Here is a 22,623-nt window from a genome sequence, read left to right on the forward strand (position 1 = left end):
TGAGTGCTGCCTGGGTACCTTTCGGAACCCTCACTCTCCACCCATCCCCCCCACCCCCACCCCACACACACACTGTTACATGGAAAGCAAAAAATACTTGGAAATCTACCAGACCTCATCCCCTTTTTAACTCTCAGGGAATTTATAGAGTCTTCTGTTCTTTAATAGCTGGACAAAAAATTTTAGGTTCCAAAAGTCATTTGTTAACATTCTGGTTCTTGGAAAGTATGGCAACAGGTATCAGCACTCACATTACAGAGTTGAAGCCAACCAGGTCATACCTGTTGGAACAGTGGTCAGCTAGCTGCTGGGCAGGGGCCATGTCATCTGTGGGTGTGAGGATGCTGTGTGCACCAGGCGATTAGAGAAGGCCTGGTGATAACCTAGTGAGTGTGGAGAGGACTGCATTACACTGCATTCCCTTCAGTGCCCGGAGCTTTACTTTTATTTATTTTTTTAAAAATATATCAGTATTTTTGTTGATTTCAGAGAGAAAGGGAGAAGGAGAGAGAGGTAGAAAAACATCCATGATGAGAGAGAATCATCGATTGGTCGTCTTCTGCACGCTCCACACTGGGGATTGAGCCCACAACCTGGGCATGTGCCCCAACCGGGAATCAAACCATGACCTCCTGGTTCATAGGTTGACGCTCAACCACTGAGCCACACCAGCTGGGCCCGAGGCTTTACTTTGATTCAGTAATTGGTTCAGAGATCACAATTACCAGGCTGTTCCCTCTGACACACATTTATCCACAGTGTCTAAGAGAAATAGGCCAGTTAACGTCGGTGTCCATGCCTAGGTTATCTCCACAAGGCACTGAGTGGAAGCCTTTGTATCTCAAGTGAGGAGTGGTCAGTGGGAGCGGGGGAAGACAGGCTGTATCAGAATTACCAGATGTCTGTATCACAATTTCCGAACCACCCCCCACCCTTGCTGTGCTCTTGGGGGCGGTGGGTTGGAGGGGGTGGCATGGAATGCTGCCTGGCAGGCCTGCCAAAAGTGGTAAAAGGTATTTGGGCTCTCCTCCTCCTAGACAGCACTTCCTGAAAACATCTGCAAGTTTGTGTCATTGATTTATTCCATCTTACTTTTCCTTCTACATGACTGTTTGCTTATTGGATAATTGTTAAAATTAACTGACAATTCTAGGCAGAATTGATACTTTTTAAAAATAAAAGGCTCTCTAGAAATTGCTATTTTATTTCATCCATTTATGAGTGTAGGCATTTCTCTTGTAGTTCAGTTAATGGGAACCAGGGCATTACGTCTTCCTGGGAGTAGAGACACATATTAAGGTTTAATATTTTCTTTTCAAATTACATATTTTTAGAAATAGTATTTTTAAAACTGTCTTCATTCTGTGGATTGCAAACCCTCCCCCCTTTTATCTAGAAAGTTTAAAAATTTGTAATTTTTAAAAAATGGTCAAGATGACTTGGTTGCCATAACTTGGTAGATACCAGAACACTCTGGTATCTGTGCTACCAGATTACACTCTGGTATTAGTCTATGCTAATAATAGGAAATGAATAATTATCTCTTTGTGTTTCTCCTCTTAAAAATGACCTGAAGTGGCCTAAAATGATAGTAAAAACAAGCCAGAATGCTCTCATAATTAGAAAGCAAAATCCCAATAGGAGCAACAAGAAACTCCAAGTGAGATTCTGTACATTTTCTTTCACTTGGTCAGGACAGGGGACGCTGAAGAAGGCAATTTGTAGTCTCAGAAACAAATTTATATTTTAATAAAATGAACCAACTTAATTGTTAAATTGGTGATACTAAGGAGATCATTTGGTCCTGTTTACCTGATGTATGTTGGTTGCTTCAGACCTTTTGGCACAAGCAGGACTGATGTTTAGGTGGGTAGTGTATAATATGTGAGAAAATATCTGCTAAATAGAAAGCATAAGACTCAATTGTAGGAAGAGTATTTAACCAATGTAAGATAAGGCATTTTAAAAGAACATAAAATATACCATTTACTTTTCTGAAAATGTACCATTTATTTTTCTGAGTTCTAAAACTCAAGATTTGTGAGTGCTATTACTGTGAAGACATTATAAAATAATCAATATTTTAATTATGTATAATTTTTAAAAAAATGCTGGGAATAGTTGGGGCTGAAGCCTTTATTATTTTTTTAAAAAATATATTTTTATTGCCTGGCCAGTGGGGCTCAGTGGTTGAGCATTGACCTATGAACCAGGAGGTCACAGTTCAGTTCCCAGTCAGGACACATGCCCAGATTGCAGGCTTGCTCCCCAGTGTGGGGCGTGCAGGAAGCAGCCAATTAATTATTCTCTCTCATCATTGATGTTTCTATCTCTCTCTCCCTCTCCCTTCATTTTAAAAGACTTAAGTATTTAAACTATGTATATATTTTTTTTAAATATATATTTTATTGATTTTTTTACAGAGAGGAAGGGAGAGAGATAGAGAGTTAGAAACATCGATGAGAGAGAAACATCGATCAGCCGCCTCCTGCACATCCCCCACTGGGGATATGACCGCAACCCAGGTACATGCCCTTGACCGGAGTCGAACCTGGGACCCTTCAGTCCGCAAGCCAACGCTCTATCCACTGAGCCAAACCGGTTTCGGCTAAACTATGTATATTTTTACATGTGCCCATGTAAGTCTTAATATAGGTAGCTTATTAAAGTTCATATGTTGTTGACAAATTAATTAATACTTTTACTTTAAGAAGGAAAAAACATCAGGTTCCATTCCTGTCAAGGGCACATGCTCAGGTTGCAGGCTTGATCCCCAGTAGGGGGCGTGCATGAGGCAGCCAATCAATGATTCTCTCTCATCATTGATGTTTTTATCTTTCTCTCCCCTCTCCCTTCCTCTCTGAAATCAATAAAAATATATTTTTAAAGGGGGTAGGGGGTAGGGGGTAGGGAGGCAGTGGGGGGATAAGGATACATATGTAATACCTTAATCAATAAAGAAAGAAAGAAAGGAAAAGAAGGGAGGCGGGGGGGAATCTGTGTTTTAGGAAGTGGAGCTGCCTCCCTTTTCTTCACTGTGTTTCTGTGACTCTCTTTTTCTTTACTCTAATGTCAAAGTGTCCGTAATATGCAGCATAGTGCCTGGGGGGATAGAATGTCCTAAATAAATTGTTCTAAATACATGCTTAAGTCATACTTAAATTGCCTTTGTTCCTTAGAACTACCTCAAACCTCATATTAATGAAACATAGCATATGTCACACAGACTGTCAGCCCCATGTACTCTTCTTCAATACTGAACGTATTTCCTGTATCACCAAAAACTCCACATTGATGCATCTTAAGAACTTTCTTAGAGTAACTGGAAATGTAGTGGATCATTTTTCATACCCTGTTTTACAGCTCCATTAAATTAATGAGAAATTATTTGTATTTTGTAGACTTCTGAACAAGAAACTAAAGGTCTTCCCAGTAAAAAAGGAATTGTACAGTCTATTGTTGGTCAAGGCTATCATCGTAAGATCGTTCTGGCCTCACAGTCCATACAGAACACAGTGTATAAGTAAGTATTTGCAAAGAGAAAGTTCCTCCTATTATTTCATAGGAGGAACCACCTTGTAACTAAGTTTTATGACTATTTCAAAATAGGTGCATAGTGAATGTTACCTGACATGTGACTTTGATTTGTTACATTCCTGGGAGCTGAAATTATTGATGGCCTAAGAAGCCCTGTCTAGTCAGTGCCATTATTCAGAATGTCCAGAAGAGGGCATCTCAATGTTTCCTTTTTATAGTGTCATTGTCAACTTTTAGGTAATTTTCTCATAGTCCCTAAAGCGAATTCTTTGTATTAGGAGGAAAAAGTACTAATACATAAAACATCCAAAGCAATATAAATCCGTCACATGTAAAAAAGTCTTTAGTTAAATATGAACGTCTTTATCTTGTATAAGGATTCCAATTTAGAGTTGTTAGTATTTCTAAAGTAGTAGGCTTTTTAAAAAAACAACTTCGTGCTTCTCCCCCCCCAACATAAAATTTGTTCACTACCATTTCAAAGTTTTCCCAAAGTTTTAGAATAGTATCTGGCACACAATATTTTGGTATTAATTTATTTCAACTACGATGCAGATTTTTTTTTAAGGACTTGATATAGCACATCACTTCCCTACAATTTCAAAATTGTTACTAATTTTCACATTTATATATTTCCTAATAAGCCTATTTAGTTTGGTTTAGTTTGATATCAAAGCAAATAAAGTTATATAAAATCTCAACAAAATTATAAGACAAATAATGCTGCTTTTGTAAAACTTAATAAAGGCATTTTTCAAAGTTAAAAATCAACCAAAACAAGGCTCAAATGTGGAAATCTTCCTTCCCTTGTTTCCAATTCTCATTATACCTGTCTTGGCCCTCATTACAATTTTTCTTGTTGATAACTCCTCTAATCCATTAACAATAATGGGTATAATGTATATACTTGCAATCTATATACTTTTTGCACCTTGTATTTACAATTTGAGCTTTAAGCATTCTCTTATAACTGCTTATATTAAAATTTCTACCTATCACAGGGCAAAGTTTTCATTTACAATTATATTGGTTTTATTTCTGATAATGGAAAAATGCTATTTATTTTTATGTTATTTACGTAGCTAATTTGATTTTGTCCTTTTAAGTGATGGACAGTCTTCAGCCATTCCTGTAGCCAGTATGGAGTTTGCAGCCATTTGTCTCAGAAATGCCTTGTTGCTGTTACCTGAAGAACAGCAGGATCTGAAGCAGGAAAATGGGTCTAAAAACAGTAATCAGTTAGGTGGGAACCCTGAGAGCAGCGAAAGCAGCGAAACTTGCAGGTATTCTAATCCCTTTGAATCTCCTTGGCAGAATCCCTTCAGGACTTTATTAGTAAGCAAGCCTCTGTGTGCTGCAGGTGAATCCCTGAAATCTTCACCCCGAATTTCCAAAGTTCTCCATTTTGAATAATAAGGAAGGAAAGTATAAATGTTTGTATTTTTTTTTACTTTTGATAAAATAAATACTCTGGCCACTGTGGCTTAGTTGGTTGGGATCGTCCCGTGCCCCGTGCCCCGGAAGGTTGTAATTCCATTCCCAGGCAGCACATGCCCAGGTTGCGGTTCCATCCCGAGGGGCCTACAGGAGGCAGGTGATGGATGTTCCCCTCTCGCATAGATGTTTCTCTTTCTCCTTATCCCTTTCTCTCTAAAAATTAATGAAATATTTTTAAATAAATAAAATAAATACTTAAATCCTAAAATTGTACCAATCTATAGAAATTGGGAAAGCTTATTTAGTAAGCTTTTTATACAGAGAGTGTTCTTTTTTACACATGGCACCTTTAAACTCAAGTCTCCTATCCCGGCATTTTTTCTTAATGATAATAGAAATATGTGTTTAATATAGAAAATCTGGGGGGGGAAATTGTGGGGTTTTTTTTTTTCTCTCTCTCCATGAAGGGGTTATGTTTTACCATAGTTGATAAAAGGTCATCAGAAGAATGAGAAATGTGTGAAAATCTTGAAGTGGGTTTTTTTGTATGATGGAGATAATGTTTTGAATTAGAGGTTTTTAAAGCAGTATTGTGTGCTGGGGGAAAGAAACTAATAAACAGTATAGCTTTAACACATCAATGATACCAACTTATAAGCAGATTTCATTGTTTTGCCTCTTTTGTACTTTCATTACAAAAAAATGCATGGAAAACAAAATTTTACATTTAATTTTTTATTTATTGCTCTTCATAATTAAGAGTCCTTCTTTATTTTAGCAGTAAAAGTCATGAAGGAGATAAATTCATTCCAGCTCCACCTTCTTCTCCATTAAGAAAACAGGAATTAGAAAACTTAAAGTGAGTATCCAAACAAAATCAGTATTGCATTTACTGAAATGAGCACATTGTTATTGTTTTTTAAAATATATATATTTTATTGATTTTTTTACAGAGCGGAAGGGAGAGAGATAGTTAGAAACATCAATGAGAGAGAAACATCGATCAGCTGCCTCCTGCACACCTCCTACTGGGGATGTGCCCGCAACCAAGGTACATGCCCTTGACCGGAATCGAACCTGGGACTTTTCAGTCCGCAGGCTGACTCTCTATCCACTGAGCCAAACCGGTTAGGGCAAGCACATTGTTTTTAATCTCTCTTATTCTTTTTAAGATTATGAATTACATTGATTGAATGTCAGATGTTAAGCTAACCTTTAGTCTCGTGACAAACACTATTAATCAGAATATATTGCCCTTTTTGTAAATTGTTGGATTTAATTTGTTAATATTTTGTTAGGAATATTTGGTTCTGTGTTCACAAGGAAGATTGGTTCACGCTTTTTTTGTAATGTCTTTGGTCAGGTTTTGGTGTCATGGTTATGCTGAACATATAAATGAATTGGGAAGTGTTTGCTGAAAGAGTTTATGTACGATAAATATTTCTTCTCAGATGTTTGCTAGAATTCACCAGTGGGACCATCTGGCCTAGGTTTTTTTCTGTGGTGAATTTTTTATAATGAATTCAAATTCTTCAATAGAAGAATTTTATTCACATTTTCTATTTCTGTATCAGTTTGGGTAGGTTATGTATTTGTCAATTCCAGCATATATATATATGGTGGGGTTTTTATACTAGCAATTGCATAGTGTCCATACTTCTCTATACCTTACTTTTCCCATTTGACTTCATGTGTATCTTATTGTTTGATATTAGTACAGATCTCTGTTTCATTCTTTCTAATGGGTGCATAACGTTGCATTATATGGTATCACAGTTTATTTAACATTCCTTTATATTTGGCTACTTATAACGTTTCAGCCTTTGCTATTATAAATAGTGCTTCAGTGAATATCATTTTACACAATCTATAGGGGACTTCTTAAAGAAGAAGGTATTTGAAACCATTTTGAAACTTGATTTAATGTCTACAGATTTATTTGAATGAATACTCATTTTAGGGTTCTTAATTTTTGCATGCAGCTTAAGAAGTATATTATCCCATAATAGTTGCACAGCTGCAGAACGGTATAAATTAACTTTATATTCTGAAAATGGCATTAAAGAAAAGGGTATGTGCAGGGTGGCCTACTTCTCAAAGGGCTTTGTACTTCCCATGGCATAATTCTTTGCTTTCCATGTCTTACCTAGCAGGAGGATTGGTGATTTTCAGGGAAAATTAAAATTACTTCCCTATTTTTGTGGAAAGGGGTGAAGGATTCCCATAGGGAGTTTCATCGTCATAAAGTGAGGCGAAGATGGGTTCGGTTTATATTAACCTTTCTTTCTTATGGAGCAGATGGGAGAAAGGAAATGGGACAAGATGGAAGGAGCCTTAGGGTAAATTTATAAAAAGGACTGCTATGCAAGACAGTAGTCATGGTAATGTGGAGACAAATAGTGCAGGGAAAGAGTTGTGAAAGATTAGTGTCGTAATTTTTAAGGCTATAAAAGCTCACAATGCAGTTGGGTATGATCAAGAGCAGTTCTGTGGCAGGAGCCAGCTGTCTTCTATGGAGGGAAGGAGCACGCTGGCTCTGTTAGGATCGTGAATTCTTAGAGATTTCATCTATTTCTATCCTGAATTCTTATATGTGATTGGAAATGTGTGTGACTCGTGAATAGTTTAGTTTTTATGGACTATTACATTTGACCCCTTTGTGCTCTATAATACCCAAGACACCAGTGCAAAACCTCATTTCCTGTTTCCAGCATAACTAATAAGCAGTAAATTATCATGACCACTTCTTACGGTATGGGTTCGCAACGTTTTGAGTATTTTCCTTTTTTTTGTTTGTTTGTTTTGTTTTGTTGTTTTTCATTTGTACATAAAGGAAGATGGCTCCAAAAAGTACTCATTCTAACCAGGTTACAAGTATGCTTTCAGAAGGCATATGACACCTGAATTAGTTGAGAGATTCCATACTATAAAATCAAGGTAGGTTTCAGAAAAGTAGTTTCACAATTAAAATAGAAATTTGCCCCCAAATCAGGGAAATGTCTGCGAAATTAAATAGTTTAATTGTGAGGCTCAGATGAACTTAGAGGTACTGATATAATGGATCAGGAAAGGTGTGTGTGTGCATCAGTGTCATTCAGTTAGGAAAACGCATAGTTCAGCTCTGAATTAAACAAATGCTCTGATTTTAAGTTTTTAAAATAAAAGATGATTCTATTTCTAGGTATTTAGACAAGAGAAATGAAAACTTGTCCACACAAGAATTTTATAGCAACTTTACTCATGGTAATACAAAAACTAGAAAATAACCCAGCTATCTATTCATAAGAGAATGGATAACTAAATGTGTGATTTATTCTGTCTATTGGAGTACTCTCAGCTATATAAAAAAAGGAAGAAATCACTGATGCCCAAGTTAACATGATTTGAATCTCAAATATGTGTGGGGTTTTTTTTACTTAGTATAAGATACATATTATATAGTTCCATTTGTACCATTAATATGGACAAAACTATACAAAATAATTTATATTGATAGAAATTAGAACCGTGGTTGGGAAATTGACTAGAAGGAATCATTCTGGGATAACAGAAACGTTCTGTATGCTAATATATATGTGTGTATGTGTATATCCAACCTCATCAAGCTGTACACTTAAAATGGTGTATTTTTTAAAATAAATTTTTATTGCCGAAACCGGTTTGGCTCAGTGGATAGAGCATCGGCCTGCGGACTGAAAGGTCCCAGGTTCGATTCCGGTCAAGGGCATGTACCTGGGTTGCGGGCACATCCCCAGTGGGAGATGTGCAGGAGGCAGCTGATCGATGTTTCTCTCTCATCAATGTTTCTAACTTTCTATCTCTCTCCCTTCCTCTCTGTGAAAAATCAATAAAAAAATATATTTAAAAAATAAATAAATAAATAAATAAAATAAATTTTTATTGATTTCAGAGAAGGAGGGAGAGGGAGATAGAAACATCAGTGATGAGAGAGAATCATTGATTGGTTGCCTCCTGTACGCCCCCTACTGAGAATTAAGCCCACAACCTAGGCATGTGCCCTTGACTGGAATCAAACTCGGGACCCTTCAGTCCGCAGGCCGACACACTCTATCCATTGAGCCAAACCAGCTAGGGCAAAAATGGTGTGCTTTAATGTATGTAAATTATACCTCACTTAAAAAATTTTAAGGTTTTTAGAAAATTAATATAATTCTAAAATATATTCTTTCAGGAAATACAATTTAACCAATAAAAAGTCAATTTCCTTTACACATCATTTATGAAGTGCCATGACATGGAAAACTTGGTTTCTTAACCAAAAAAAAAAATTCCTCTACTTGTATTTAACATATTTCTTAGATTCCAAGGCTACAGTATTCAGTACAGATCCACTCATCACATGTGGCTATTGACTACATGAAATGTGGCTGTTAACAAGGTGTGCTGTTTAAATAGGTGATACCCAGATTTCAGAATTTATTATCTCAGTAATTCTGGTATTGATTGTATATTGGGTTAATTAAAATATATACAATTAATTAAAATTTGCCTGTTTCTTTCTATTTTTTAAAAATGTGCTGACTAGAAATTTTTGCCCTAACCGGTTTGGCTCAGTGGATAGAGCGTCAGCCTGCGGACTGAAGGGTCCCAGGTTCGATTCAGGTCAAGGGCATGTACCTTGGTTGCGGGCACATCCCCAGTGAGGAGTGTGCAGGAGGCAGCTGATCAATGTTTCTCTCTCATTGATGTTTCTAACTCTCAATCCTTCTCCCTTCCTCTCTGTAAAAATTAATAAAATATATATTTAAAAAAAATGTGCTGACTAGAAATTTTAAAATTACACTTATGGCTCCAGTTGTATTTCTACTGAGCAGTGCTGCTTCAAGGTTTTTGAGCTGGGTTTGAAGTGTTTGTATTGTTGATATATGGTTTCTATAAATGTATAATATTGTTGCTATGTCAGTTTTCTCACATGCCACAAATTTTAGCTGAATATCTCTTCAGAAATATTTTTGTCTTTAAAAGGCCTAGTGTCCAAATGAATCCTAGAATGTAGAAGGTTGCACAGGATTGATATATGGGCCATATGTTTTGGTTTAATTATTAATGCTGCCACATGCATTTGGAGATGATTTTCTTATGCACTTATTGATTATATAACAAGGGTATACTTTTAAGATTTTCTTTTTTAAAAAATATTAAATCTTATTAGCATAACCAGTGGACACAGACACTGGGGTGGTGGGGGCTTGTCCTGGAGGGTGGGAGTGGCTGGGGAGGGATTGATGGGGGAAAAAAGGAGACATATGTAATACTTTAAACAATAAAAATATATGTATATATTAAGTCAATTAAATCAATTTATTTTTATTGATTTCAGAGAGGAAGGGAGAGGGAGAGTGAGAGAGAGAGAGATAAAAACAACAATGATGAGAGAGAATCATCGATCAGCTGTCTCCTGCATATCCCCTACTATCCCCTACTGGGGATTGAGCCCACAACCTGGCATGTGCCCTGACTAGGAATCAAACCATGACCTCCTGATTCATAGTTCGATACCCAACCACTGAGCCATGCTGGTTGGGCAAGATTTTCTTTTTTTATTTTATTTTATTTTTTGTTTTGTTTTGTTTTGTTTTTTAAATATATTTTATTGATTTTTTACAGAGAGGAAGGGAGAGAGATAGAGAGTTAGAAACAACGATGAGAGAGAAACATCGATCAGCCGCCTCCTGCACACCCCCTACTGGGGATGTGCCCGCAACCCAGGTACATGCCCTTGACCGGAATCGAACCTGGGACCTTTCAGTCCACAGGCCAACGCTCTATCCACTGAGCCAAACCGGTTTCGGCGATTTTCTTTTTTTAAAAGAGTCAACCATTTATTGACTGTCAACTGATATATATTTAAAAGTTTTATTGAGATACTAGGGGCCCAGTGCATGAATTTGTGCACCTTGAAAGGAACTGTGGGCTACAAGGTTGCAGTAGGCACAGGGGCAGTCTTGGCCCATCCTGCGCGCCCCAGCCCAGCCCCTCTCGCCACAGCCCCCAGTCCCCTGTCTGCATGCAGCCCCACTCCCGCCCACCACCGCCACTCCCATGTGCTGATGGCACCAGCCCCACTCGCACCTGCCGACAGCACAGAGTGACAGGGGCCGGTGCCAGCAGCGGGTACAAGTGGCGGCTGCTGCCTCGATCGCCCCTCAGGAGCAGGGGGAGGTGGAGAAGCCCTCAGGGGCAAGCAGCGGCTCCAGTGGTGGCAGTGCGTGCAAGCGGGGCCAGTGCCGGCAGCAGGCACAGCACCAGGGGGGACCGCAGCACATGGTAGCAAAGAATTTTCAGTAACCACCAGAGTCTCACCCCGATGACAGTGAAGGGCACCCCATCTTGGTCTGGCGCCCCCACTCACCTGCTCCACCATCCTGCTGCTGCCAATGCCTGCCATGTTTTGCACACACCTCCTGGTGCTCAGCACACATCATAGCAACTGGTTGTTGAGTTGTTCCAGTTGTTTCTGTCTATTTGCATATTAGCCTTTTATTATATAGGATAATTCACACCATATAACTAATCCATTTAAAGTGTGCAATCTATGGGTTTTAGTGTATTCACAGGTATGTGCAGCCATCACCACAGTAAATTTTAGAACATTTTCATCACCTCAAAAATAAACCCTGTACCTTTTAGCTATCACCTTTTGCCCCAGTCCCATTAATCTACTTTCCTATAGGTTTTTCCTTTTTAGATTTTATGTGAATGGAATCATATAATATATGGGCTTTTATGACTGGCTTCTTTCACTTAGGATAATGTTTTCAAGGTTCATCCAAGTTATAGCATGTATCGTATTTTATTCCTTTTTATTGCCAAATATATTCATTATATAAACATACCATATTTTGTTTGTTATTTCATTCATTGATGGACATTTGGATTGTTTCCATCTTTAGGTTATTATGAACAATGCTGTTATAAACACTTGTGTACATGTTTTTGGGTAGACATGTTGTTATTTTTCTTAGGTGTATACCTAGAAGTAGAATTGCTGGGTCATAGTGATAATTCTGTTTAATCATTTGAGGAACTGCCAGACTTCTTAAAAGTGGCTGCACCAGCCCTATTTAAGGGCTCCAGTTTTTTCATATCCTCACCAGTACTTGATAATACATTGTAGAAAGTGTGAAGTAGTATCTCCTTATTTGATTTGCATTTCCTTGAAGACTAATTATGTGTAGCACCTTTTTGTGTGTGCATTGGGCATTTGTATATCTTCCTTAGAGAAATGTTTATTCAGATTTTTTGCCTATTTTTCACTTGGGTTATTTATCTTTTTGTTATTGAGTTGTAAGAGTTCTTTATATATTCCAGATACAAGATCCTTATCAGGCATATTCTTTGCAAATACCCTTGCCCATTTTCTGTGTTGTCTTTAGACTTTTTTGAAGATATCCCTTGAATCACAGAAGTTTCTCATTTTGATGAAGTTGTTTATATTTTTCTTTATTTGTTTGTACTTTTCATGTCATCTAAGAATTCTTTACCAAATCCAAGATCATGGGCCTACCACTATGTTTTCTTCTAAGAGTTTTATGGTTTACAAGCGCTTACATTTAGGTGTTTGATCCATTTTGGGTTAATTTTTAGATATGGTATGAGATAAGGGTTTAACTTAATTCTTTTGCATACTGATATTTTATTATTAATACTAGGGGCCCGGTGCACAAAATTCGTGAACTGGGTGGGGGGGGGGAGAGTGTCCCTCAGCCCAGCCTGCCCCCTCTCACATACTGGGAGCCCTCAGGCGTTGACCCCCATCACCCTCCGATCGCCTGATCAGCCCCTTGCCCAGGCCTGACGCCTCCGCCAGAGGTGTCAGGCTTGGACAGGGGACCCCCATCTCCCCCCGATCACTGGCTCTGGCCCCCGCCCAGGCCTGAGGCCTCTGGCCCAGGAATCATGCCTGGGCAGGGGACTCCCATCTCCCTCTGATCGCTTGCTCCACCCCCCGCCCAAGCCTGACACCTCTGACCCAGGCTTCAGGCCTGGGCAAGGGGACCATCATATCCCCCCAATCCCTGGCTCCGCCCCCCGCCCAGGCCTGATGCCTCGGCCAGAGGAGTTGACCCTCATCACCCTCCGATCACCAATCACCGGATCGGCCCCTTGACCAGGCCTGAGGCCTCCGGCAGAGGTGTCAGGCCTGGGCAGGGGACCCCCAGCTCCCCGCGGTTGCAGGCTCCGCCCCTGCCCAGGCCTAACGCCTCTGGCCTAGGCATCCAGCCCGGGCAGCGGGGACCTGCAGTGGCAGCGGGGGGCGCCGCGATCATGGGCTTCGCTTTAGGCCCAGGCAAGGGACCCCTAGCTCCTGGGACTGCCAGCTTCGACCGTGCCCAGCTCCCATCGCTGGCTCCACCCCTACTTCCTGCTATCACTGGCCAGGGCGGCAAAGGCGGCCCTGGGGCTCTTAGCTTCCCCCTGGGTTTCAGATCACTGTCAGTGGCAGGGGGCTTCTTCCTGCTTTCCCTTTCGCCTCCCTGCATTGTGCCTACATATGCAAATTAGCCGCCATCTTGTTGGCAGTTAACTGCCAATCTTAGTTGGCAGTTAATTTGCATATAGCCCTGATTAGCCAATGAAAACGGTATCGCCGTACGCCAATTATCATTTTTCTCTTTTATTAGTGTAGAAATAAGTTCAGAAAATTAGTCACATTAACATTTCATGTTTGCATAGTGGCTTAATAACTGTCATAAGTTTGTACTGAGTTTCCATGTAGCATATTAGAGGATATCTTTGTTGTTCATTCTGAGATTGTGATACTAGCTGAAATTTTAATTTCTAGAAGAAGTTAATGGAGGCCGCTCTAGAACCTGGAGAATAGTATAATAGAATTGGGAAAGGGTAGGAAATAATGTTGAGACTAACGTGGGAAATGTCTGTGTGAGAAATTGAAATCAAAGCATACCAAATAAAAATGAAGTTTCAATTTGTCCTTTTAAAAATAAGAGGCTTAAAAATAGATAAAAGGAAATGTTCAGACCAAATTTAATTAAGCCCAGTTAAGTTATTTCATAAACATAAATTGTGGAACCTTCTTTATTTCCCATTCAGTGGAAAGGGACCTCCCATGGCCCAATGTTTATAAGAGGAAATGAGTCAAACAAATGGTTAATAACATAAATATCATGGGCAGTTTTAGTGTACTTAAGGAATCACATTTCTTTTGGTTTTAGCCTAGTGATTCTATTGTACCTCAGGAGACATACCTAAAACAGGATTATGGCTAATAATCTTTTGAATCTCCCACATTTCAGTTTTGTAACTGAGTATGGTCCTACTAACGCTTGTCCATCTAATAAACTTCCAAAGAAGAAACCTGCCTGCAGGTATGACTTTTTTTTTTTTTTTTTTTTTTTTAGGTATGACATTTTGTTTGTGTTATCAGCAGTTTGTGCTCAGATTGGTATGATTCACATGTGTGTCCCAGATTTCATTTAGATGAACTGGTGATGAGATTCCTTACAGGCCAGGGTTAGAATAATTCTTCAGTGGTCTGCCGCTCTGTGGAAACCCCCCAGGCCTCTGCTGACATCGGACAAATCATTTACTCCCTCTGGGCTTTACTATTCTCTTCTGTCCAATAAGTAAATTGAGTTGGGTGATCATAAGGTCCACGTATAAAATCTCTGACTTTATGCATTTTATTTGCCGCCTGGGGTGGACTGGGTTCTCCAGTGTGCTAGATTTGGTTAAAACGAAAAACTTTTTCAGCTTCTTTATACTGGGCTTCTATTTGTTTTGGATTTGGGTGCGTTTATCAGTAAGATTTTTTAATTTTTTTTTATTTTATTTTATTTTTTTGCATAGAACTATTATTGGAAAGCAAAATGATTACAGAAGATATGAAGTGAAAAACTTACCTAATTTAACTTTTGAATTTTCTTAAAGAGTTGAAAGTTGACAGGTTTACCATTTTCTAGATGGTTACAGATAAATGGAAACAGCTTGAATTTTTTTTTTTTTTACATTTTTAAATTCAGTTTTTTGGAAGAATTTCTCTTACTGGATTTTTGCAGTCAAGTTTTCAAACAATGTTTGCTATGAGATCACTTTGTGAATTTATTTTCCTTTGACAAATGGTGACTTCCTGAATCTCCCCCCGTTCTAATCTCTCTTTAATAAAGGTTAAACTACTTCAGATACTTGCTTTAGATATATTTAATTCACGAGATATGGCTTGACAGATTTTAATGCCCAATCTTGTGTAGCTTGTTGTTGTAATTTGATGCTTTAAGAAAAGGAGTTTTTTTCCTTTTTCTTTCCTTTCTTCATCTTTTTCTTTTCCAAGGGTTGGCGGTCTGTGGACCTAGAGCCAGCTCTCCAGTGTGTGGAGGAGAGAGTGGGATTGTGTGAGATCCTCCACAGCGGGCAGAAGCTAGTGTGTCTCTTCCCTTGAGGTAGAGTCCTTCCAGTCTGCTGAACTGTCAGATCCACTGAGGGGTTGGTAAGCAGATTGGACAGTGACTCGAGGAAACAGTGGGGCTGGGGGTAGGGAGTGTCACTATTTTAAGTAGCAACTATCAAAAGTAAAGTGTGTTCTCCAGGGGCTTAGTAGATAAAGCCATGCACATTTCTGGGGTTCCCGGTCTGTGAGAATGGTGCAGAAGAGTACAGGACTGTTTTCTAAGAGGAAAAGGAGGATGAGTGACAGGGTGAGGAGAGGTGAGTTGGGGCCATTGTAAGGCACTAAGAGAAGAGGGGCATGAATGTTACTTTGCGTTTCATGCGGTGGAACTTGCTTAATCCTAATGTTTTTTTTATCAGAAAGCCAGCCTTCAAGTTTTGCATTCACATATTTGTGTGTGTTTTTTTCCTAGAAAGCTTGTTTTATTATTAGAATCTTTTACCCCGCTGTGATTTGATAATGGTATCTTATGAGGAAAGGGGCAGAAGTTAACAGACTTACCTTGTATGTTATTATCGTTTGGACTTCCTGGGAAATGGAATCCTTGCTGCAAATCTTACATGACTGATTTCTGGACCCAAAGTGGGCTTGACAGTGTGCTGGAGCAGTAATAGCCCCCTGCTGTCGGGAGAGGCCGGGGCAGACTTTTCCCAGCGAGCCGCCTGAGGAGTGGCTGTCCTGGCCTCTGGGACCCAGGGCACTCTCTGTGGCTCCCCTGACTGTGGCAGCCAGGAAGGATCGGCTTGGTCAGCAGGGTGACCTACAACAGGACAGGCGTGGCTCTGGGTGCCTGAGAAGTAAATTGAAAACATTGAAGCAGTGGTCTTCAGTGAATACCTTGTAAACACCTACCGCAGGTGGTGAGCAATTGCTCTTGTCTTTGTGGAGGGAAAAGATGTGGGCTTCTGCTTTTCAGGAGCTTATGTTTTGTCCCCATCTTTGGTAGAGTCACCAATGAAAATGGGTGTTCAGCTCTGTGACTCTCATTCATATAGGCCCTGAGTTGATCTTCTTAGGCCTCTGGAACACCTGACCCACAGCTTTCAAAGTCTTCCTTATTCTTCAAAAGCGATGCATACATTGCTGATAACTAAATGTTCATCACCAGCCTATATAATAAAGAGCTAATATGTAAATGGTCGTCATGCTGTGATGCCCTCATGCTGTCATAATCCATTACCAGGAGGCTGCGTGCTGAGCGGGTGCGGGTGCACGGAGCCGCGGAGGTGGGTCTTGGTGTCACCCAATAGGGGTGGGGCTGGCCAGACACTTCTATTATAGAGAAAGGGCAAATAGCAATATTAAAATATTTCCTCTAATTCCCTTTTAATGTGCACGAATTTCATGCATCGGGCCACTAGTTGTAAAATAAAACCTACAAGTAAGCCAACAGAGGAAATTAAATTTCCCTAATCGCCCTACACGGGAGCTAACCACTGCAGTGCTTCTGAAAAAGGGAGATAAGTAGCCACTGCCTCCCTCCTTTGGGCCTGTGAGTCTTCTGTCAGGAAGAGGATCCCCCAGGGCCGTAGCCATGGGGTGGTCTTGCTGGTGAGGACAGCTCTTGGAGATAGAGGGATATTGACAGTAGGTTTGTTAGGGAAACCCCTCAGGAAGCGGCTCTACTTGCCTGCTCTTAAATTCTTCTCAGATTTTCAGTTACGTGCTCAGTAACAATACTTAAACTTGTAATATCTGGGTTAAATTGTTCTCTTCCTTTTTAAAAAGACAGCAGGTACAGATATATGCAAAGTTAATATGTGCATAGACAAATCATAATGTAATCTTATCTTTCTACTTTATTTTTAGGGCAGTCCTGGGACTTGATAGAGAAGCAGTGAGAATAGGCTGGGGAGAGCAGTGAGTTGGGAGTCCACAGTGTTGACTGTCAGCCTGACTCGAATCACACCCTCCGAGCTAGAGAACAGTGTATTTAATTACTTTGAATCTCAGTTTCTCCATTGGTAAAACAAGGTACCGCATTAGGCAGTCTTTTAGTCCTACCATTGCAGCCTAAGGCCATACATCTCAATTTACTTTTGCCTTCTCTGGGACCAGTCTACTTTTCTGTGTTGTTCAAAGTTGAGGGGCTACTTTTCCGTTAGTAGATAATTTTCTGAGGTTCCGGCAGCCAGGAGTGAGCCAGTGAGAGGAAACGGCAGACTACTCTCCAACTGGCCCGGCTGGGCTTTTACTAAAAAGGGCCATTTCTAGTCAGAGGATTTCAGAGTGTTAGAAAACTCAGTGGTGATATGGTTACGTTCTTCCTTCGACTGAAATTACAACCCAAATGCGCTTAATGATATACATATGTATTGTAATTTGTAAACATAACTCAAAACCCTGTATCTGAGTCAGGTCATTTGCGGCCGGCCATTCAGACTTCATTTCTATTTGACAAGGGTTTATTTTAAGATTGCTTTGTGGAACGGTTGTTTAACATTCGCGTGATCTATTAGTGTCAAGTCTTCAGCGAGAGCTGTTTTAAATGAGCCACACGTTAAGTAGAAAACCAAACAGAAATGTGGCTTTCCAGCCCAACTTAGCAAAATTAAGTGTAACTTAATGTTTTTATTCTCACAGGTATTTATTCAGCCTGGGTTTTTTTCTTGAATATTCATTTAGGATAATAGTATCTGTGTAACTGAAATTATTTTAGTTACTTTTTCTGTTGTTGCTTAGCAAGAACTATGACTACTTAATAGGCTCAGAGAAGGACCTTTTACAGTAGCTAAGTTAATGGATTTTTGAAAGTGGACTGTTTCTTAGCAAAATCTCAAATATAGGAAGAATAACATCTGCTTCTATAGCTTTATTTCTAGGATGTTAAAAGAAATGTTCTATGGAAATAAGTTCTCAATAAGCCATTAACTACAGTATTTTTTTACAGGCTAAATATATATATCGTAACTCTATTTGGTTAACTTGTTGGAGATGGGGGTCAGTTGAATGGAAGCCAAAGATGATTTATTTAGGGAAATAGCTATACTGTGCTTTAGACCGAAGTTTTATACATCATTCTAAGCATTTTCCATTACTATTGTGGCTTCCTCTCTGCTTTCCTGGTGTCCAGATTGTCACAGTCATAACTAGGGTGTTCTTTCCTATCTAGCAGATGTAACCATTGTCAGTTTTGTAACTCGGGTTTTCAGCCCTCCCCTTTTATGTTGCAGATGCTCCATCCTGGCCTGTAGTGCATACGTGGCTCTGGCTTTGGGTGATAACCTTATGGCTTTGAATCACGCAGATAAACTTCTTCAGCAGCCCAAGCTGTCAGGATCCCTTAAGTAAGTGTGACTTGCCCTGTGTGTCCCTGCTTTGTTTTGTTGGGAGGTTTTCAGTTAGTTTGTGGTGCATATTACTTTTTTTTTTTTTTTTTTTTACTCCCCCATTGGAGTGAATATATATTATTAAGAGAAAACAACTGGTATATATTTCATGTTTAAGAGTGAAATTCTTTCACTTGTTGCATGTCCCTTCCTCCCTCCCCTCCCCTCCACCCCCATCCTCAGTTGGGGCAGGCTAGCTAGAGGAGGTGAGACCTGGGCTGGCCCTTTTAAAGGCGGAGTTAGGTAATGGCTTGTGGAGCTGAGGTCCAGCTTTGAGCCCAGGAAGGCAAGGCCACCCGGGAGCAGTGGTCGTGCTCTGCCCAGACACTCTTTGGTAGGAACAGGGGAATCTTTGGGGGAGTAAGAATATTGACTGGATGAACGACAGTAGGACCAAACTGTGGAAGCTTTAAATCTATAAAAGTTTAGCTTTGTCTGTTTTGTTCTCGTGTAGAAAAAAAATCATTAAGATTTTGAGCAAAGGTGTAGTATGTCTAAGCGTGTTTTCATTTTGAAAAATCAATCAGGGCATCGAGGGGAAAATGGCTCAAGGTAAGAAAGAGACTGGAAGAAGCGGCTATGGTAAGCGAGAAGGATGTGCATCTGCTCTGGCATCAGTGGGCATAAAATAGATGATCAGAAAAGCAGAAACCTTTAGAATGGAAGTAGAGTCGATGCAACTGAAATCTGGTCTCAGTCTGGTCTGGCGCTCTGGTGTGTTTTGGCTTTTCTGGCAGCAGAGACTGGAGCAATCTGGTTCTGAATCTTCACTCGATGGGCATTCCTCGTTGGCCTTGCCTCTCATTTTAGAGCCTCATTACCTTCTTATGTTAATGTTACTTTCTGTATAAATAGAACAGCATAAATTTGCCAATTTTGAGCTTTCTTAATTGATATGTGTAATTTGTCCCTACTTAGTTAATATAAAAATTATTGTATATTTTTAAAAGATTTTTTTTAATTGTTTTTTAGGGAGAGAGAGAAACATTGATCAGCTGCCTCCTGCACACCCCCAAACGGGGTTGGAGCCCGCAACCCCGGCACATTCCCTGACCAGGAATCAAACCTGCCACCTTCAGTTCATGGGATGACACCCAACCAAGTGAGCTATTATTGTATATTTTAAGATTGTTTTAGCCGTGACTGGCTTGGCTCAGTGGATAGAGCGTCGGCCTGCGGACTGAAGGGTCCCAGGTTTGATTCCAGTCAAGGGCATGTACATGGGTTGTGGGCACATCCCCAGTGGGAGGTGTGCAGGAGGCAGCTGACCAATGTTTCTCTCTCATCGATGTTTCTCTCTATCCTTCTCCCTTCCTCTCTGTGAAAAATCAATAAAGTATATTTAAAAAAAAAAAAAAGATTGTTTTAAAGAGATACCATTTAAGTGACCCTTAATTATCCATTTATAAACTTAGATATCAGTTCCAGGACTTGAATATATGTAACATACTAACTCTTATGCATTGGGTATTTTTGTGGTGATCTCCTTTTCAGTTTGAAATCCGTTTTTTTGTTTTTCTTCTTTTTAACTTTAGGTTTTTGGGTCATTTATATGCTGCAGAAGCCCTCATCTCTCTGGACAGAATATCTGATGCCATTACTCACTTGAACCCGGAGAATGTCACTGATGTCTCCTTAGGGATCTCTTCAAATGAGCAGGACCAAGGTTAATGAGGACACATTTGATCAGAAGTGGTCACCATTTCCACTTCCTTCCTGTTGTAACTCAGGATGTGTGGAAATTTAAGGGCACAGTTGTAAATGGAAGGAAGTTTTAGGTGGCTATCTACATTTTTAGCTGTACTGCCTTTGAAGTAATTGTTTGTTAAGTAGACCTAGGAGTTGGTTATCATGTGGTCTAAATTCTTACTTTTAAAAGGCTGATAGTGTTAGATCTATCATTTTGAATCATGCCTAAGTTTTTTTGAAGGAGTGAGACTGGCATCCACTTCATTTAAGGTAATTTCTCAGGCACAGGGTGGTAGGTGGTGGTCGAGTTTTGGTGTCTTTTAATAGAACCTCTACTATAAGAGAAGTAAATACAATTGCTGGGACCTTGGATTTTCATTTCATAAAGAAAATTAGGCTCTTAGGATATATACTCTGTTGTCCTGCTTCCTGAGATTTATTTTCATGTCTTTGCAGGATCAGACAAAGGAGAAAATGAAGCAATGGAATCCTGTAAGTGAGAAGTTTTGTAAATACTTAAGTAGCCTGGCCTGCATCCCAAAGATTTAGACTCCAGCCTCCTGTCCTTCATTTGTCAGCCTGAGGGGCAGAGCTGTGCTTTGTTTGGAACGGCTCTTGGGCAGTGGATTGGGTTGCTCCCGGGCCCTTGGCCTGACCTCTTCACCAGTGTCTGTGCTCTTTTTCCCCAGCTGGGAAGCGGGCCCCTCAGTGCTACCCCAGTTCCGTCAACTCTGCCAGGACCGTGATGCTGTTTAACCTTGGCAGCGCCTACTGCCTGAGGAGCGAGTACGACAAAGCCCGCAAGTGTCTGCACCAGGTGAGGCAGAGAGGGCTGTGCAGGCCTCTTGTAAAGCAGCCAGCAAAGGTGTGGAGTGTGGGCTTCGTTGTTTTGTTTGAGGCTCCTGGGGAGTTGGTTAAACATTGGAATATTCTTTTCCAAGCTTAGAGATATTCGTGCAAGGTAAACATCTGAGCAGTATGGAAATGAACTTAGGACTTGATTAGGAAAGAAAGAAAATGAACCTAGGCACTTAATGGAGAGTTTTTTTCTGATGATTTTAATAATTTAAATTTCAAAAGATTGGAAACCAGCCCTGGATCAGGGCAATGTTTCTCACATCAACATTTCTCTCTCTCTCTCTCTCTCTCTCTCTCTCTCTCTCTCTCTCTCTCTCTCTCTCTCCCTCTCTCCCTCCCTCCCTCCCTCCCTCCCTCCCTCCCTCCCTCCCTCCCCTCCTCCTCCTCCTCCTCTCTCCTCTCTCCTCTCTCCTCTCTCCTCTCTCCTCTCTCCTTTCTCCTCTCTCTCCTTCCTTTTTCCTCCCTCTCTCTCTCTCTCTCAAATCAATAAAGACATATCCTCAGGTGAGGATTTAAAAAAAAAATATTGCAAACCATCTAAATAAGGGCTTATTAAAAAGGGGAATTACAAAGTCAAAGGGTATACAGATGTTACGGTTTTTAATATAGAAAGTTTGTGCCAAGTGACATATTGACCAGCAGCACATGAGAGAGCCCACATCCCCAGATGTTGTCAGAGTAACTGAAATTGAACCTATTCTCAGGATATGGTGGCTTCGGGAGATTCCTTCCCGTGAAGGCCACTTGGTGTGTCCAGCAGTGTTGGGCTTACCATGCAGAAAATAACCAGGAGTGATGCTTAGTCAACTTAGTGGCATCTGGTCAGCATCTGTGATCCAGAATCAGAACAGCTAAGTGATGGACTATCCAGGGAAACACGTTCGATGTTATCTAGGAGTTGAGTACAGGAGTTAAATGGGTACGAGTTCCAATGTTTCACTGTTCTCAGTGGCAAGGCAAGGGTGGTTAACAGCCCTCTGAAAGTGCTGGTGGACCCCGATGACAGCAGCTAACAGGGCTTTTGATCTAAAGTTACAGGTTCTCATGCAGCAGGTGGCCATGGCGGCTGCCACGCTGGGAGACACACATGGCCTGCTTCGGGGTCTGACGGAGGTTTGTTTTGGTCCCTGGGTTTTTAGGTTAATCCAGTGGCTGGACCTTTGTTAATTGGGAGGCCCACCCTGCCTGGGAGGGCAGAACAGTGATGTGAAGGGTTGGAAAGGGCTCCTGAGCATATGTTTCTGAGGTTGCCTGCCCACCCCTGATCGTTCTGAACAGTGTGTAAGCAAAACACCATTAAGTCTCATAATAGATAAAGCTGCAGACTGTGGTCAATGCGAAGAA

At 40.4% G+C, this 22,623-nt stretch overlaps 1 protein-coding gene across 3 annotated transcripts in view; it reads left to right on the top strand.

Annotated features, from left to right (window-relative positions):
- Nucleotides 1-22,623, top strand: part of CNOT10 (CCR4-NOT transcription complex subunit 10) — a gene marked incomplete at its 5' end in the record, with an annotated part of 53,208 nt that overhangs the window by 26,819 nt on the left and 3,766 nt on the right. For 2 of the 3 annotated variants that reach the window (XM_081106199.1, XM_081106201.1), the window contains 7 exons: nt 3,402-3,523; nt 4,644-4,820; nt 5,753-5,833; nt 18,577-18,690; nt 20,268-20,398; nt 20,878-20,913; nt 21,111-21,238. In XM_081106199.1, the coding sequence (XP_080962325.1) occupies nt 3,402-3,523; nt 4,644-4,820; nt 5,753-5,833; nt 18,577-18,690; nt 20,268-20,398; nt 20,878-20,913; nt 21,111-21,238 (789 nt within the window). The remainder of the gene's footprint in view (nt 1-3,401; nt 3,524-4,643; nt 4,821-5,752; nt 5,834-18,576; nt 18,691-20,267; nt 20,399-20,877; nt 20,914-21,110; nt 21,239-22,623) is intronic. The other variant, XM_081106200.1, reaches the window with a different exon arrangement.

This window comes from Myotis nattereri, assembly GCF_964212035.1.
Source record: "Myotis nattereri genome assembly, chromosome: 14".
Classification (NCBI taxonomy): domain Eukaryota; kingdom Metazoa; phylum Chordata; class Mammalia; order Chiroptera; family Vespertilionidae; genus Myotis; species Myotis nattereri.